This window comes from Lissotriton helveticus, chromosome 12 (genome assembly GCF_964261635.1).
Source record: "Lissotriton helveticus chromosome 12, aLisHel1.1, whole genome shotgun sequence".
Taxonomy (NCBI): Eukaryota; Metazoa; Chordata; class Amphibia; order Caudata; family Salamandridae; genus Lissotriton; species Lissotriton helveticus.
In genome coordinates, this window is record NC_136073.1 from 867,266,741 (window position 1) to 867,283,963 (window position 17,223).

The 17,223-nt window shown below is 47.3% G+C and overlaps 1 protein-coding gene across 1 annotated transcript in view; it reads right to left on the reverse strand.

Annotated features, from left to right (window-relative positions):
• The window catches only part of PIK3R2 (phosphoinositide-3-kinase regulatory subunit 2), a 161,021-nt gene that overhangs the window by 38,993 nt on the left and 104,805 nt on the right, over positions 1-17,223 (reverse strand). The window contains exons 3-4 of the mRNA XM_078671529.1: positions 4,521-4,613; positions 10-84 (exon numbers count right to left, since the gene is read on the reverse strand). Coding sequence (XP_078527655.1) covers positions 10-84; positions 4,521-4,613 — 168 coding nt within the window. The remainder of the gene's footprint in view (positions 1-9; positions 85-4,520; positions 4,614-17,223) is intronic.

Here is a 17,223-nt window from a genome sequence, read left to right on the forward strand (position 1 = left end):
GGTTCTTACCGGATCTCAGCGCCTGTCTCAGCTCCGCGCCCGCCGGGCCTCCAGGCGCCCTGTACAGCGCCTCGCCGTCCAGACCTGCGGAGGTGGGCGCACGTGCGTTAGAATACATTCACATCATCCGTTCTATCGAGACATTATCAATTTACAGATGCAGGAATGGATCAAACAGCGGAAACATTTCACAAGGCATGCCAGTAATGCAAGCGCACGGAAAAAGTTATACTTTAATAATCTATTCAGCCTGCACCAAGCAGCCATGCTGGGTTCCTGGGAAGGTTGCTCTCACCCCCACAGGAAACCTTTACAAGCAGCAGGCCCCGTGAACACACCACAAGCAACACACCTTGAGACTCACACACAGCCCCACAGGACACAGCACAAGGCAGACGGACGGCAGAGGTGTGCACTCCAGTAACAACACAAGGTATCAAGTGGGGGCGCCACCCGCCCTGTTTTATAACTGCATGACCGGAATTTTATTGTCCTGTCGGTAAAAAAAAGTATTTGAAAAAGAAAATCACCATTAGCTGTTACTTTTACTTTAAACAGTAAATGTTTGAAGAAAACACTTAAAAATGTGTTCTCAAGCTGCCCTAATGACCTTTACATTAAAAAAGACACAAAGGCCGTGTAAAGAAGGAAAAAGACAATTTTACTTAAAGGTTTGCTAAAGAGTCCTACCCGGGCCTTTGCAGAATCTTAAAATGTGTATCAGTGCTGTAGACTTTGTAGCTTTTACTAAAGCTCAGTGGTGCAGTTTACTACAGAAAGGGCACATGAAACATTGCGCAGTGCTGCACTCTTCTTCATGCGGGCACATGAATGATTGCGCAGTGCTGCACTCTTCTTCCAACGGGCACATGATGATTGCGCAGTGCTGCACTCTTCTTCCTACGGGCACATGATGATTGCGCAGTGCTGCACTCTTCTTCCTGCGGGACCATGAATGATTGCGCAGTGCTGCACTCTTCTCCCTACGGGCACATGAATGATTGCACAGTGCTGCACTCTTCTTCATTCGGGCACATGAATGAGTGCGCAGTGCTGCACTCTTCTCCCTACGGGCACATGAATGTGTGTGGAGTGCTGGACTCTCCTATAATCACAGATCATGAATAAGTGCGCAGTGGCACATTAATGAGTGTGCAGTGCTGGACTCTCCTATAATCACAGATCATGAATAAGTGCGCAGTGGCACATTAATGAGTGTGCAGTGCTGGACTCTCCTATAATCACAGATCATGAATAAGTGCGCAGTGGCACATTAATGAGTGTACAGTGCTGGACTCTCCTATAATCACAGATCATGAATAGGTGTGCAGTAGCACATGAATGAGAGTGCAGTGCTGGACTCTCCTATAATCACAGATCATGAATAAGTGCGCAGTGGCACATGAATGAGTGTGCAGTGCTAGACTCTCCTATAATCACAGATCATGAATAAGTGCGCAGTGGCACATGAATGAGTGTGCAGTGCTGGACTCTCCTATAATCACAGATCATGAATAAGTGCGCAGTGGCACATGAATGAGTGTGCAGTGCTGGACTCTCCTATAATCACAGATCATGAATAAGTGCGCAGTGGCACATGAATGAGTGTGCAGTGCTGGACTCTCCTATAATCACAGATCATGAATAGGTGCGCAGTGGCACATGACTGAGTGTGCAGTGCTGGACTCTCCTATAATCACAGATCATGAATAAGTGCGCAGTGGCACATGAATGAGTGTGCAGTGCTAGACTCTCCTATAATCACAGATCATGAATAAGTGCGCAGTGGCACATGAATAAGTGTGCAGTGCTGGACTCCTATAATCACAGATCATGAATAAGTGCGCAGTGGCACATTAATGAGTGTGCAGTGCTGGACTCTCCTATAACCACAGATCATGAATAAGTGCGCAGTGGCACATGAATGAGTGTGCCATGCTGGATCCTCCTATAATCACAGATCATGAATAAGTGCGCAGTGGCACATGAATGAGTGTGCAGTGCTGGACTCTCCTATAATCACAGATCATGAATAAGTGCGCAGTAGCACATGAATGAGTGTGCCATGCTGGATCCTCCTATAATCACAGATCATGAATAAGTGCGTAGTGGCACATGAATGAGTGTGCAGTGCTGGACTCTCCTATAATCACAGATCATGAATAAGTGCGCGGTAGCACATGAATGAGTGTGCCATGCTGGATCCTCCTATAATCACAGATAATGAATGAGTGTGCAGTGCTGGACTTTCCTACAGAGAACATGAATGAGTGTGCAGTGCTGCAGTCTCCTTGAAGCAGGGCACATGAATGAAAGCAAGTGCTGGTCCATCCTACAATCAGGGCACATGAATGAATGTGCGTTGCTGCAGTCTCCTTCATTGAGGATACATGAATACCTTCGCAGAGCTGCACTAGCCTACATCAAGGACACCTGAATGAAAGCAAGAGCTGCATTCTACTAGAATCCAGGCACATGCATTAATGCGCCATGCTGCAGTCTCCTGCAATCAGGGCACATGAATGCTGTGCTCTACTGCACTCTATCCACAAGCAGTTGCACTCTTCTGTGGTTGTGAAAGAGCTGTCCTGGGCAGGGGAGTCAGAGAAGGTGAGCTCTTCTTGGCAGAGGCACTGAATGTCTTTCTGTTTGAAGAAGTTCTTACATTTTTATCTTGTGATGTGCTGCAATCTTTTGCATTTGCCAAGACTGAAAGATTCTCCTGGGACACGTGCCGTGGTTTTGCAAAAGGCCTGTGTTCTTGACATAGCTGTGAATCACAGCAGACGAGGTGCCAAACACTGGCCTGGGTGACAACACCTTCCCTGTCCTCCCCTTGGATATACACACCTTCAACCAAAACATGGGCTGTGAATATGATTCATTGCACATAAATGTATCTCAGTCTGATATTCTCACAGCCTGCCATGGACGGCTCATCACAGACCACAGTGGTGCGCCTTTCAAGTCCTGCACGCCTGGCCCTCACAATAGGATAAAGTGTTAAATGCAGGCAGTGCTTAATTTGAGCCAGTGGGTTCCGGTGCTGGGCACTGGCAATTAATTGTCATCACCACACTTATGACACTCTGCCACATGGTGGCGCTGCTGGTCTAATTCAGAGACCAGCAGAACACCAGTTGTTTATGAATTCAATACACATAAGAAAATACGAACACCTGTCTCCCCGCCATTTCTTTAGCTTTGGAGACCTGGAATAATCTGAACTGCTGCACTTGCAGGCGAGAGAGATGGTTAGTAGCTGTTTTGGTGCCGTCATTAGCAGCGATGACGGGGCAACGGGTGGTGCAAGCTGCAGTGGTCAGGGCCCTGGCACTTAGTATTTTACTAATTAAGCACTGGTTAAATGCCTCCTATGCAAGAAGGCACGGCTAAAAGGTCATTCCATCTTTATTCATTTAGGGCAACTATGCAAGCCTTGCATAGAGTAGGTCCAGACACCCCGGGCAGCGGTGAGGAATGTGTCTCACTGGCTCCCGCTTCTAAACCCAGCCCCCCTGTTGTTTTTGGAAGCTAATGAGCCTTGCACTGAATCCCGAGTTGGGCTTATGCCACTTGGCTATGTATGTTAATTTGGTGCCAGGCCCTGCACCCCCCACGCTCCATACTGGTCGGCCTGTATGCCCTCCACCGACTCATTGGTGCCATCCACTGCGCCATGGGTTGATGCGGTCAGTCACAAGACCCGGTAAGCCCACTTCTCTGATGTCTCAGTTGCACTCCACCACCCCCACATCTGGGTGCACCCGGCAGTGCTTAATTTGTAAACAAGTAAGAGCCAGGGGGCCACCGCAGTGTGCACCGCCCATTGCCCCTGGCAATGCTGCCAATGACTTTACCAACACAACTCCTAACCATCACACTCTACGAGTGTGACAATTCAGCGAATTCCAGGCCCCTAAAGCTATAAGAATGGCTTGAGTGACATGTATTAGTCATTTTTGATATATATTGAATTAATAAACAACTGTTGTTGTGCTCACCTCTAAAGTAGATCAACAGCGCCACCAGGTGGCAGTTTATAAGAAAAGCTGGTGTGGACAATTAAGTAGCCGTGCGAGCACCAGAAACCACAGGCTCAAATTAGGCACTGCCGCAGACACACTACTGTGATGCCTGTCGTCTCCGTTGCACCCGTCTCCTGGGTTGCACCTGGTGTGCTGGTCCTCCTCTCAAATCAACTGACTCAGTCACCGGAAGATACTTTTGATGAGGTAACTATACTCACGCACTTCTCTTTTTGGTGTCTGCTTAAGCATAGCATAGGTTCACCTCGACTCTGCAGCACTCCAAACCACGCAACACTCTATAACCTCCCACCTAGCCTGCTCACAAAAACACAACATACCCAAATGTGCAGGAGAAACACATTGAACTCTCCATTTATCAACAGCAAGCGCTTTGGGGCTTAGAATGGGGAGTAGAAGCGCTACACTCGTGCTACAATGCCATTGGCCAGCTCCTGATTGATTGATTGACTGATTGGCCAACCACTGTACCTTTCTTTTCGATGGCGTCCAATAGCTTCACCAGGATCGGAGGCCCGTTCTCTGGAGGCGAAAACTGTTCAGTGAGGTCAGGGAGGGCGGAGCCTTCAAAAGAGAAAAAACAGAACATGGTTACTAGAAACCTTAGGCATAGCCTAGGCTAAACAGACAAAATAGGCCTATATATTCAACTACCTAGTTGATAATGTCTAAAAGAACATAATGTTTGAAGTCAGAACTTTAGAGGGCTCAGAACCCTGGTCCTGTACCAGCATGCCTCATCTACCGGCCATGCTTCTTTTATAGAGTACCAGCATGCCTCATCTACCGGTCATGCTTCTTTTATAGAGTACCAGCATGCCTCATCTACCGGTCATGCTTCTTTTATAGAGTACCAGCATACCTCATCTTCGGGCCATGCTTCTTTTAAAGAGTACCAGCATGCCTCATCTATCGGCCATGCTTCCTTTATAGAATACCAGCATGCCTCATCTATCGGCCATGCTTCCTTTATAGAATACCAGCATGCCTCATCTATCGGCCATGCTTCTTTTATAGAGTACCAGCATGCCTCATCTACCAGCTATGCTTCCTTTATAGAGTACCAGCATACCTCATCCACGTGGCCGTGTTCTTTTATAAGGTAGCATCATGTCTCATCTACCAGCCATGCTTCTGTTATACGGTACCAGCATGACTCATCTACCAGCCATGCTTCTGTTATACGGTACCAGCATGACTCATCTAAAAGCCATGCTTCCTTTACAGAGTACCAGCATGCCTCACTCGCCCGCCCATGTTTCTTTTGTAGAGTACCAGCACGCCCCATTTACTGGCCATGCTTTTTTTTATAGAGTGCGACCATGCCTCATCTACCCGGCCGTGCTTCTTTAGAGTACGAGCATGCCTCATCTACCCGGGCGTGCTTCTTTTATAGAGTACGAGCATGCCTCATCTACCCGGGCGTGCTTCTTTTATAGAGTACGAGCATGCCTCATCTACCCGGCCGTGCTTCTTTTATAGAGTACGAGCATGCCTCATCTACCCGTCCGTGCTTCGTTTATAGAGTACCAGCATGCCTCATCTACCAGCCATGCCTCTTTTGTAGAGTACCAACATGCCTCATCTTACGGCCATGCTTCTTTTATAGAGTACCAGCACGCTTCAGCTACCCGGCCATGCTTCTTTAGTAGAGTACCAGCACGCCTCATCTACCCAGCCGTGTTTCATTTATAGAGTACCAGCATGCCTCAGCTACTTTGCCGTGCTTCCACTCCAGGGGCATTGCCACGCCTCCTCCACATTCATTGCCCTGGCGCACCAGCATGTCTCGTCTAGAGTGCAATCCCGTCCAGACTTTAGTTGCATAATTTAAAAGCTCCCCACCTTAAAACACCTCATTTAAAGGGCCTTCCATGCCTCCTTCAGCCAGCTATTCTTAAATGAAGAGTATTAGCATGGTGTCACTGCCCTGCAATGCTGCAGCTACAGGGCACCTGCATGACAGCCACCATGAGCTGCTCCCAGGTGAGAGAACCTGCACGCTTCATCTGCCATTGCAAGATTTGGTTTATGAGCACCAGCGTGCCTGATCCATCCTTATATGCTTCAGTAAAGGAGTACCTTTATCCACCTTGCATGCTTCAGTAAAGGAGTATCTTTATCTACCCTTGCATGCTTCAGTTAAAGAGTATCTTTATCCACCCTGGCATGCTTCAGTTAAGGAGAATCTGCACGCTTTATCCACCCTTGCACGCTTCAGTTAAGGAGCACCAGCATGCTTTATCCAGCCTTGCATGCTTCAGTTAAGTAGAATCTGCATGCTTTATCCACCCTGGCATGCTTCGGTTAAGGAGAATCTGCATGTTTTATCCACCCTGGCATGCTTCAGTTAAGGAGAATCTGCACGCTTTATTCACCCTTGCACGCTTCAGTTAAGGAGCATCTGCACGCTTTATCCACCATTGCACGCTACAGTTAAGGAGAATCTGCACGCTTTATCCACCCTTGCACGCTTCAGTTAAGGAGCACCAGCATGCTTTATCCAGCCTTGCATGCTTCAGTTAAGGAGAATCTGCATGCTTTATCCACCCTGGCATGCTTCAGTTAAGGAGTATCTTTATCTACCCTTGCATGCTTCAGTTAAAGAGTATCTTTATCCACCCTTGCATGCTTCAGTTAAAGAGTATCTTTATCCACCCTTGCATGCTACAGAAAAGGAGTATCTTTATCCACCTTGCATGCTTCAGTAAAGGAGTATCTTTATCTACCCTTGCATGCTTCAGTTAAAGAGTATCTTTATCCACCCTGGCATGCTTCAGTTAAGGAGTATCTTTATCCACCCGTGCATGCTTCAGTTAAGGAGTATCTTTATCAACCCTTGCATGCTTCAGTTAAGGAGTATCTTTATCAACCCTTGCATGCTTCAGTTAAGGAGTATCTTTATCCACCCTTGCATGCTTCAGTTAAGGAGTATCTTTATCAACCCTAGCATACTTCAGTTAAGGAGTATCTTTATCCACCCTTGCATGCTTCAGAAAAGGAGTATCTTTATCCACCCTTGCATACTTCAGTTAAGGAGTATCTTTATCCACCACTGCATGCTTCAGTTAAGGAATATCTTTATCAACCCTAGCATGCTTCAGTTAAGGAGTATCTTTATCAACCCTTGCATGCTTCAGTTAAGGAGTATCTTTATCCACCCTTGCACACTTCAGTTAAGGAGTATCTTTATCCAGCCTTGCACGCTTCAGTTAAGGAGCACCAGCATGCTTTATCCACCCTGGCATGCTTCAGTTAAGGAGAATCTGCACGCTTTATCCACCCTTGCACGCTTCAGTTAAGGAGCACCAGCATGCTTTATCCAGCCTTGCACGCTTCGGTTAAGGAGAATCTGCATGCTTTATCCACCCTGGCATGCTTCAGTTAAGGAGAATCTGCACGCTTTATCCACCCTTGCACGCTTCAGTTAAGGAGCACCAGCATGCTTTATCCAGCCTTGCATGCTTCAGTTAAGGAGAATCTGCATGCTTTATCCACCCTGGCATGCTTCGGTTAAGGAGAATCTGCATGTTTTATCCACCCTGGCATGCTTCAGTTAAGGAGAATCTGCACGCTTTATTCACCCTTGCACGCTTCAGTTAAGGAGTATCTGTACGCTTTATCCACCATTGCACGCTTCAGTTAAGGAGAATCTGCACGCTTTATCCACCCTTGCACGCTTCAGTTAAGGAGCACCAGCATGCTTTATCCAGCCTTGCATGCTTCAGTTAAGGAGAATCTGCATGCTTTATCCACCCTGGCATGCTTCGGTTAAGGAGAATCTGCATGCTTATCCACCCTGGCATGCTTCCGTTAAGGAGAATCTGCACGCTTTATCCACCCTTGCACGCTTCAGTTAAGGAGCACCAACATGCTTTAACCACCCTTGCACGCTTCAGTTAAGGAGTATCTGCACGCTTTATCCACCCTTGCACGCTTCAGTTAAGGAGAATCTGCACGCTTTATCCACCCTTGCACGCTTCAGTTAAGGAGTATCTGCACGCTTTATCCACCCTTGCACGCTTCAGTTAAGGAGAATCTGCACGCTTTATCCACCCTGGGATGCTTTAATTAAGGAGAATCTGCACGCTTTATCCACCCTTGCACGCTTCAGTTAAGGAGCACCAGCATGCTTTAACCACCCTTGCACGCTTCAGTTAAGAAGCACCAGCATGCTTTATCCGCCCTTGCATGCTTCAGTTAAGGAGTATCCTTATCCACCTTTGCATGCTCAAGTTAAGAAGTATCTGCACACTTTATCCACCCTTGTAAGCTTCAGTTAAGGAGAATCTGCATGCTTTATGCACATTTGCAAACTTCCTTTAAGGAGAATCTGCATGCTTTATCCACCCTTGCACGCTTCAGTTAAGGAGTATCTGCATGCTTTATCCACCCTTGCACGCTTCAGTTAAGGAGTATCTGCACGCTTTAGCCACCCTTTCAAGCTTCAGTTAAGGAGTATCTGCACGCTTTAGCCACCCTTTCAAGCTTCAGTTAAGGAGTATCTGCACGCTTTATCCACCCTTTCAAGCTTCAGTTAAGGAGTATCTGCACACTTTATCCACCCACTTTATCCACCCTTGCACGCTTCAGTTTCAAGCTTCATTTAAGGAGTATCTGCACGCTTTATCCACCCTTGCACGCTTCAGTTAAGGAGTATCTGCACGCTTTATCCACCCTTTCAAGCTTCAATTAAGGAGTATCTGCACTCTTTATCCACTCCTGCATCATTCAGTTAAGGTGTACCTGCATGCTTTATCCACTCCTGCATACTTCAGTTAAGGAATATCTGCACACTTAATCCACCCTTGCATGCTTCGGTTAAGGAGTATCCGCACGCTTTATCCAACCTTGTGTGCTTCGGTTACGGAGCATCCGCACGCTTTATCCAACCTTGCGTGCTTCGGTTACGGAGTGACTGCACGCTTTATCCACCCTTGCAAGCTACAGTTAAGGAGTATTTACACGCTTTATCCACCCTTGCACGCTTCAGTTAAGGAGTATCTGCACGCTTTATCCACCCTTTCAAGCTTCAGTTAAGAAGTATCTGCACGCTTTATCCACCCTTTCAAGCTTCAGTTAAGGAGTATCTGCACGCTTTATCCACCCTTGCACGCTTCAGTTAAGGAGTATCTGCACGCTTTATCCACCCTTTCAAGCTTCAGTTAAGGAGTATCTGCACGCTTTATCCAGTCTTTCAAGCTTCAGTTAAGGAGTATCTGCACACTTTATCCACCCTTGCACGCTTCAGTTAAGGAGTATCTTTATCTACCCTTGCATGCTTCAGTTAAAGAGTATCTTTATCCACCCTGGCATGCTTCAGTTAAGGAGAATCTGCACGCTTTATCCACCCTTGCACGCTTCAGTTAAGGAGCACCAGCATGCTTTATCCAGCCTTGCATGCTTCAGTTAAGTAGAATCTGCATGCTTTATCCACCCTGGCATGCTTCGGTTAAGGAGAATCTGCATGTTTTATCCACCCTGGCATGCTTCAGTTAAGGAGAATCTGCACGCTTTATTCACCCTTGCACGCTTCAGTTAAGGAGCATCTGCACGCTTTATCCACCATTGCACGCTACAGTTAAGGAGAATCTGCACGCTTTATCCACCCTTGCACGCTTCAGTTAAGGAGCACCAGCATGCTTTATCCAGCCTTGCATGCTTCAGTTAAGGAGAATCTGCATGCTTTATCCACCCTGGCATGCTTCAGTTAAGGAGTATCTTTATCTACCCTTGCATGCTTCAGTTAAAGAGTATCTTTATCCACCCTTGCATGCTTCAGTTAAAGAGTATCTTTATCCACCCTTGCATGCTACAGAAAAGGAGTATCTTTATCCACCTTGCATGCTTCAGTAAAGGAGTATCTTTATCTACCCTTGCATGCTTCAGTTAAAGAGTATCTTTATCCACCCTTGCATGCTACAGAAAAGGAGTATCTTTATCCACCCGTGCATGCTTCAGTTAAGGAGTATCTTTATCAACCCTTACCATGCTTCAGTTAAGGAGTATCTTTATCAACCCTTGCATGCTTCAGTTAAGGAGTATCTTTATCCACCCTTGCATGCTTCAGTTAAGGAGTATCTTTATCAACCCTAGCATACTTCAGTTAAGGAGTATCTTTATCCACCCTTGCATGCTTCAGAAAAGGAGTATCTTTATCCACCCTTGCATACTTCAGTTAAGGAGTATCTTTATCCACCACTGCATGCTTCAGTTAAGGAATATCTTTATCAACCCTAGCATGCTTCAGTTAAGGAGTATCTTTATCAACCCTTGCATGCTTCAGTTAAGGAGTATCTTTATCCACCCTTTATCCACCCTTGCACACTTCAGTTAAGGAGTATCTTTATCCAGCCTTGCACGCTTCAGTTAAGGAGCACCAGCATGCTTTATCCACCCTGGCATGCTTCAGTTAAGGAGAATCTGCACGCTTTATCCACCCTTGCACGCTTCAGTTAAGGAGCACCAGCATGCTTTATCCAGCCTTGCACGCTTCGGTTAAGGAGAATCTGCATGCTTTATCCACCCTGGCATGCTTCAGTTAAGGAGAATCTGCACGCTTTATCCACCCTTGCACGCTTCAGTTAAGGAGCACCAGCATGCTTTATCCAGCCTTGCATGCTTCAGTTAAGGAGAATCTGCATGCTTTATCCACCCTGGCATGCTTCGGTTAAGGAGAATCTGCATGTTTTATCCACCCTGGCATGCTTCAGTTAAGGAGAATCTGCACGCTTTATTCACCCTTGCACGCTTCAGTTAAGGAGTATCTGTACGCTTTATCCACCATTGCACGCTTCAGTTAAGGAGAATCTGCACGCTTTATCCACCCTTGCACGCTTCAGTTAAGGAGCACCAGCATGCTTTATCCAGCCTTGCATGCTTCAGTTAAGGAGAATCTGCATGCTTTATCCACCCTGGCATGCTTCGGTTAAGGAGAATCTGCATGCTTATCCACCCTGGCATGCTTCCGTTAAGGAGAATCTGCACGCTTTATCCACCCTTGCACGCTTCAGTTAAGGAGCACCAACATGCTTTAACCACCCTTGCACGCTTCAGTTAAGGAGTATCTGCACGCTTTATCCACCCTTGCACGCTTCAGTTAAGGAGAATCTGCACGCTTTATCCACCCTTGCACGCTTCAGTTAAGGAGTATCTGCACGCTTTATCCACCCTTGCACGCTTCAGTTAAGGAGAATCTGCACGCTTTATCCACCCTGGGATGCTTTAATTAAGGAGAATCTGCACGCTTTATCCACCCTTGCACGCTTCAGTTAAGGAGCACCAGCATGCTTTAACCACCCTTGCACGCTTCAGTTAAGAAGCACCAGCATGCTTTATCCGCCCTTGCATGCTTCAGTTAAGGAGTATCCTTATCCACCTTTGCATGCTCAAGTTAAGAAGTATCTGCACACTTTATCCACCCTTGTAAGCTTCAGTTAAGGAGAATCTGCATGCTTTATGCACATTTGCAAACTTCCTTTAAGGAGAATCTGCATGCTTTATCCACCCTTGCACGCTTCAGTTAAGGAGTATCTGCATGCTTTATCCACCCTTGCACGCTTCAGTTAAGGAGTATCTGCACGCTTTAGCCACCCTTTCAAGCTTCAGTTAAGGAGTATCTGCACGCTTTAGCCACCCTTTCAAGCTTCAGTTAAGGAGTATCTGCACGCTTTATCCACCCTTTCAAGCTTCAGTTAAGGAGTATCTGCACACTTTATCCACCCACTTTATCCACATTGTAAGCTTCAGTTAAGGAGAATCTGCATGCTTTATGCACATTTGCAAACTTCCTTTAAGGAGAATCTGCATGCTTTATCCACCCTTGCACGCTTCAGTTAAGGAGTATCTGCATGCTTTATCCACCCTTGCACGCTTCAGTTAAGGAGTATCTGCACGCTTTAGCCACCCTTTCAAGCTTCATTTAAGGAGTATCTGCACGCTTTATCCACCCTTGCACGCTTCAGTTAAGGAGTATCTGCACGCTTTATCCACCCTTTCAAGCTTCAATTAAGGAGTATCTGCACTCTTTATCCACTCCTGCATCATTCAGTTAAGGTGTACCTGCATGCTTTATCCACTCCTGCATACTTCAGTTAAGGAATATCTGCACACTTAATCCACCCTTGCATGCTTCGGTTAAGGAGTATCCGCACGCTTTATCCAACCTTGTGTGCTTCGGTTACGGAGTATCCGCACGCTTTATCCAACCTTGCGTGCTTCGGTTACGGAGTGACTGCACGCTTTATCCACCCTTGCAAGCTACAGTTAAGGAGTATTTACACGCTTTATCCACCCTTGCACGCTTCAGTTAAGGAGTATCTGCACGCTTTATCCACCCTTTCAAGCTTCAGTTAAGAAGTATCTGCACGCTTTATCCACCCTTTCAAGCTTCAGTTAAGGAGTATCTGCACGCTTTATCCACCCTTGCACGCTTCAGTTAAGGAGTATCTGCACGCTTTATCCACCCTTTCAAGCTTCAGTTAAGGAGTATCTGCACGCTTTATCCAGTCTTTCAAGCTTCAGTTAAGGAGTATCTGCACACTTTATCCACCCTTGCACGCTTCAGTTAAGGAGTATCTGCACGCTTTATCCACCCTTGCACGCTTCAGTTAAGGAGTATCTGCACGCTTTATCCACCCTTGCACGCTTCAGTTAAGGAGTATCTGCACGCTTTATCCACCCTTTCAAGCTTCAGTTAAGGAGTATCTGCACGTTTTATCCACTCCTGCATCATTCAGTTAAGGTGTATCTGCATGCTTTATCCACTCCTGCATACTTCAGTTAAGGAATATCTGCACACTTTATCCACCCTTGCATGCTTCGGTTAAGGAGTATCCGCACCCTTTATCCAACCTTGCGGTCTTCGGTTACGGAGTAACTGCATGCTTTATCCACCCTTGCATGCTTCTGTTAAGGAGTTTCTGCACGCTTTATCCACCCTTGCATACTTCGGTTAAGGAGTATCCGCACGCTTTATCCACCCTTGCGTGCTTCGATTACGGAGTAACTGCATGCTTTATCCAGCCTTGCAAGCTTCAGTTAAGGAGTATCTGCATGCCTAAAACTGCACAGAGGGTACAACACTGAGGCGCTGCACCAGCAAACCCCTCCCCACAGCTTCAACTCAAACCCTACCAACAAACAGACCGCCCCCCCCTCAAAGACAGGTGTCTGTCCGCCTTTAAAAGGCCGGTGCACTCTTCACTGGTGACACATGGAAGCAATATATCCAAACTGCATTACCGATAACAAAAATGTTTCTTATTTAGTGTTGTGCAAAGTGCTTGATTGACATTTTACCAGGTCTCCACGGTGTAATCCAGGTCAGATAGCTCAGAGGGTTCATGCCGCTGGTGCAGAAACCTTAGTGTAACCTGCATACGTCACATTTTGTGATTTTGGTTAGAGGTTTGAAGATGAACTGGGTTAGAAGTAAAACCTTTCAACTCTAATTGTTCCAAGACCTCAGTCTGCAAAGTCAGCCACTGTACAGACAAGAATGATTACTACCCCCCCCCCCCCCCCCCCTCCACCAGGAGCCCCTGAGACAGAAGGCAGGGCCGGTTCGCTGTTTATCTCGCATGGGACACACAGCTGTGGAGTTTGTGGCACAGAATATTCAGAAAAAAATAACGTTGACTGAGCTCTCTCCCGCAGGTGCATGAACCCGATGACATTCCCACCAACAAACCCAAACAAATCTCGGAATGTGGCAGTCACAGGAGCCCGGATTGGAGTCAGGGGTTCAGCAGTGACCAGGGCTGGGGGCATAAATGGGGCTGAAGGGCACAGGAAGGTCGCCCCCTTCAGGGTGCCAGGCTACAAACACCCCATGTGCACCTTGGCAGGGTCGGGCCTCGTCTAAAGGCCCCCTTTATCAGGTCCCCTGACACCGCAGGCATGCTGGCTGCAGATTAGGAGCCTGCTTTTACCCGGCATGCACTCGGATATTATGCAACGCTCTGCGCGCTCCCGGCGCGGCCTTTGTGGCACTGTTTACTCTGCGCCTCCCCCGTCCTCCCTCCCAGACAATCGTCTTGAAGCACCTCCAAGGCCCGGGGCTGGCTGTGCACGGGTGCCTGCACCTGAAAAAGCACGCGAGCGCCGCCCCCGCACTCCCAGAGACAGTCATATATCTCTGCCAAGTGCTTCCCAGGCGGGAGAGCCTGCGAGACACTCTGGGGCAGGCATAACCAGGCAGACCCACGCTGTGTACTCCGCTTTTATGCTTCTTTTTTTGCATTATTTTAGGTTTTAAATGTTTCCTTCTTTTAGGTCAGATTTAATGCGTCTCCAGCCTTTGTTGCAAAAATGCATTTTAAAAATACATTCATACACACATACCGTGTCCTCTTTGTCGATTGGTCTGTTGAAGTGTCAGTCACTTTTCTCTTCCAGTCACCACAGAATACCCCAAGTGGCAGTGGGTCAGCCCACCTCATCCATTGGCTATTTTGCACATAGATGATGGCATTGGGCCACATCACACATGCAAAGCCGCCTGCAAAGTAGTGCACTTTGGTGCCAAGGCTGGTTCCCATGGTCGGCTAGGCCTCTCCTTTACATAGTATATATATATATATATATATATATATATATATATATATATATATATATATATATATATATATATATATATATATATATATAAAATAAATTGTATATGTAACAATTAAAAAAAAGCCAGCTTGGGAAGGCCAGATCTGTTTTACATCCTGGTGAGTCTGCGTCCGAGTATGTCCGCAGTGGTGCACACAGGTCAAACATTGCTCCTAGTGAGTGATAAGGTTTAGGCAAGTAAGATTGCTGGAGACGTATTAAAAAAATAATGAATACAGAAAACCTTATCGCTTCTTGTTCTTCGCAGATGATTTAAGTGAAACCACATGGATGACTGTAATGCACTTTTCCTGGCACCCCCTGTGGCGCACGCGATACCCATTTCTTAGCTAGAGCCCGCATGACCCGAAGGATTTGTGTACCCAGACAGCCTCGGCGAAACGTTAGAGGATCCTCACCAAATTTTTCAGGGGCGCCCATTATATTGAGTCTTGTCGCTGGCTTTAATATCACGCACGCAGGTAAGTTACCACAAGAAACCACAGTGCAGAGCACGTGGCACTAGAGTTAAATTCATCAGCATAGAGAGACCTTGGAGCCAAGCGCCCGCCCCATCTCCCATCAATTTGCACAAGGAGACCCTACGGACAAGCAATGCCTGTACACACAACAATCGACACAAGGAGACCCATCAGACGAGCCCACACCTGTACACCCAACAGTTGACACAAGGAGACATTACAGATGAGTTCACGCTTGTACACCCAACAATCGACACAAGGAGACCCATCAGACGAGCCCACACCTGTACACACAACAGTCGATACAAGGAGACATTACAGATGAGTTCACGCTTGTACACCCAACAATTGACACAAGGAGACCCTTCAGACGAGCCCACACCTGTACACCCAACAGTCGACAAAAGGAGACATTACAGATGAGTTCACGCTTGTACAACCAACAGCCGACCCAAGGAGACATTACAGATGAGTTCACGCTTGTACACCCAACAATCGACACAAGGAGACCCATCAGACGAGCCCACACCTGTACACCCAACAGCCGACCCAAGGAGGCATTACAGATGAGTTCACGCTTGTACACCCAACAATCGACACAAGGAGACCCATCAGACGAGCCCACACCTGTACACCCAACAGCCGACCCAAGGAGGCATTACAGATGAGTTCACGCTTGTACACCCAACAATCGACACAAGGAGACCCATCAGACGAGCCCACACCTGTACACCCAACAGTCGACACAAGGAGGCATTACAGATGAGTTCACGCTTCTACACCCAACAATCGACACAAGGAGACCCATCAGACGAGCCCACACCTGTACACCCAACAGCCGACCCAAGGAGACATTACAGATGAGTTCACGCTTGTACACCCAACAATCGACACAAGGAGACCCAACAGTCGACACAAGAAGGCATTACAGATGAGTTCACGCTTGTACACTCAACATTCGATACAAGGAGACCCATCAGACGAGCCCACACCTGTACATCCATCAGTCGACACAAGGAGGCATTACAGATGAGTTCACGCTTTTACACCCAACAATCGACACAAGGAGACCCTCCAGATGAGCCAACGCTTGTACACCCAACAATTAACACAAGGAGACCCTCCAGACAAGCCCACAACTGTACACCCAACAGTCGACACAAGGAGGCATTACAGATGAGTTCACGCTTGTACACCCAACAATCGACACAAGGAGACCCATCAGACGAGCCCACACCTGTACACCCAACAGTCAACACAAGGAGACATTAAAGATGAGTTCACGCTTGTACACCCCACAATTGATACAATGAGACCCATCAGACAAGCCCACATCTGTACATCCAACAGTCGACACAAGGAGGCATTACAGATGAGCTCACGCTTGTACACCCAACAATCGACACAAGGAGACCCATCAGACGAGCCCACACCTGTACACCCAACAGTCAACACAAGGAGACATTAAAGATGAGTTCACGCTTGTACACCCAACAATCGATACAATGAGACCCATCAGACGAGCCCACACTTGTACATCCAACAGTCGACACAAGGAGGCATTACAGATGAGTTCACGCTTGTACACCTAACAATCGATACAAGGAGACCCATCAGACGAGCCCACACCTGTACACCCAACAGTCGACACAAGGAGTCAATACAGATGAGTTCACGCTTGTACACCCAACAATCGACACAAGGAGACCCTACAGACGAGCCCATACCTGTACACCCAACAGTCGACACAAGGAGGCATTACAGATGAGCTCATGCTTGTACACCCAACGATCGACACAAGGAGACCCATCAGACGAGCCCACACCTGTACACCCAACATTCGACACAAGGAGGCATTACAGATGAGCTCACGCTTGTACAGCCAACAATCGACACAAGGAGACCCATCAGACGAGCCCACACCTGTACAGCCAACAATCGACACGAGGAGGCCCTACGGGCGAGCCCACACCTAACAATCGACTCAAGGAGACATTACAGATGAGTTCACGCTTGTACACCCAACAATCAACACAAGGAGACCCTCCAGGCGAGCACACGCCTGTACACACAACAATCGACACAAGGAGACC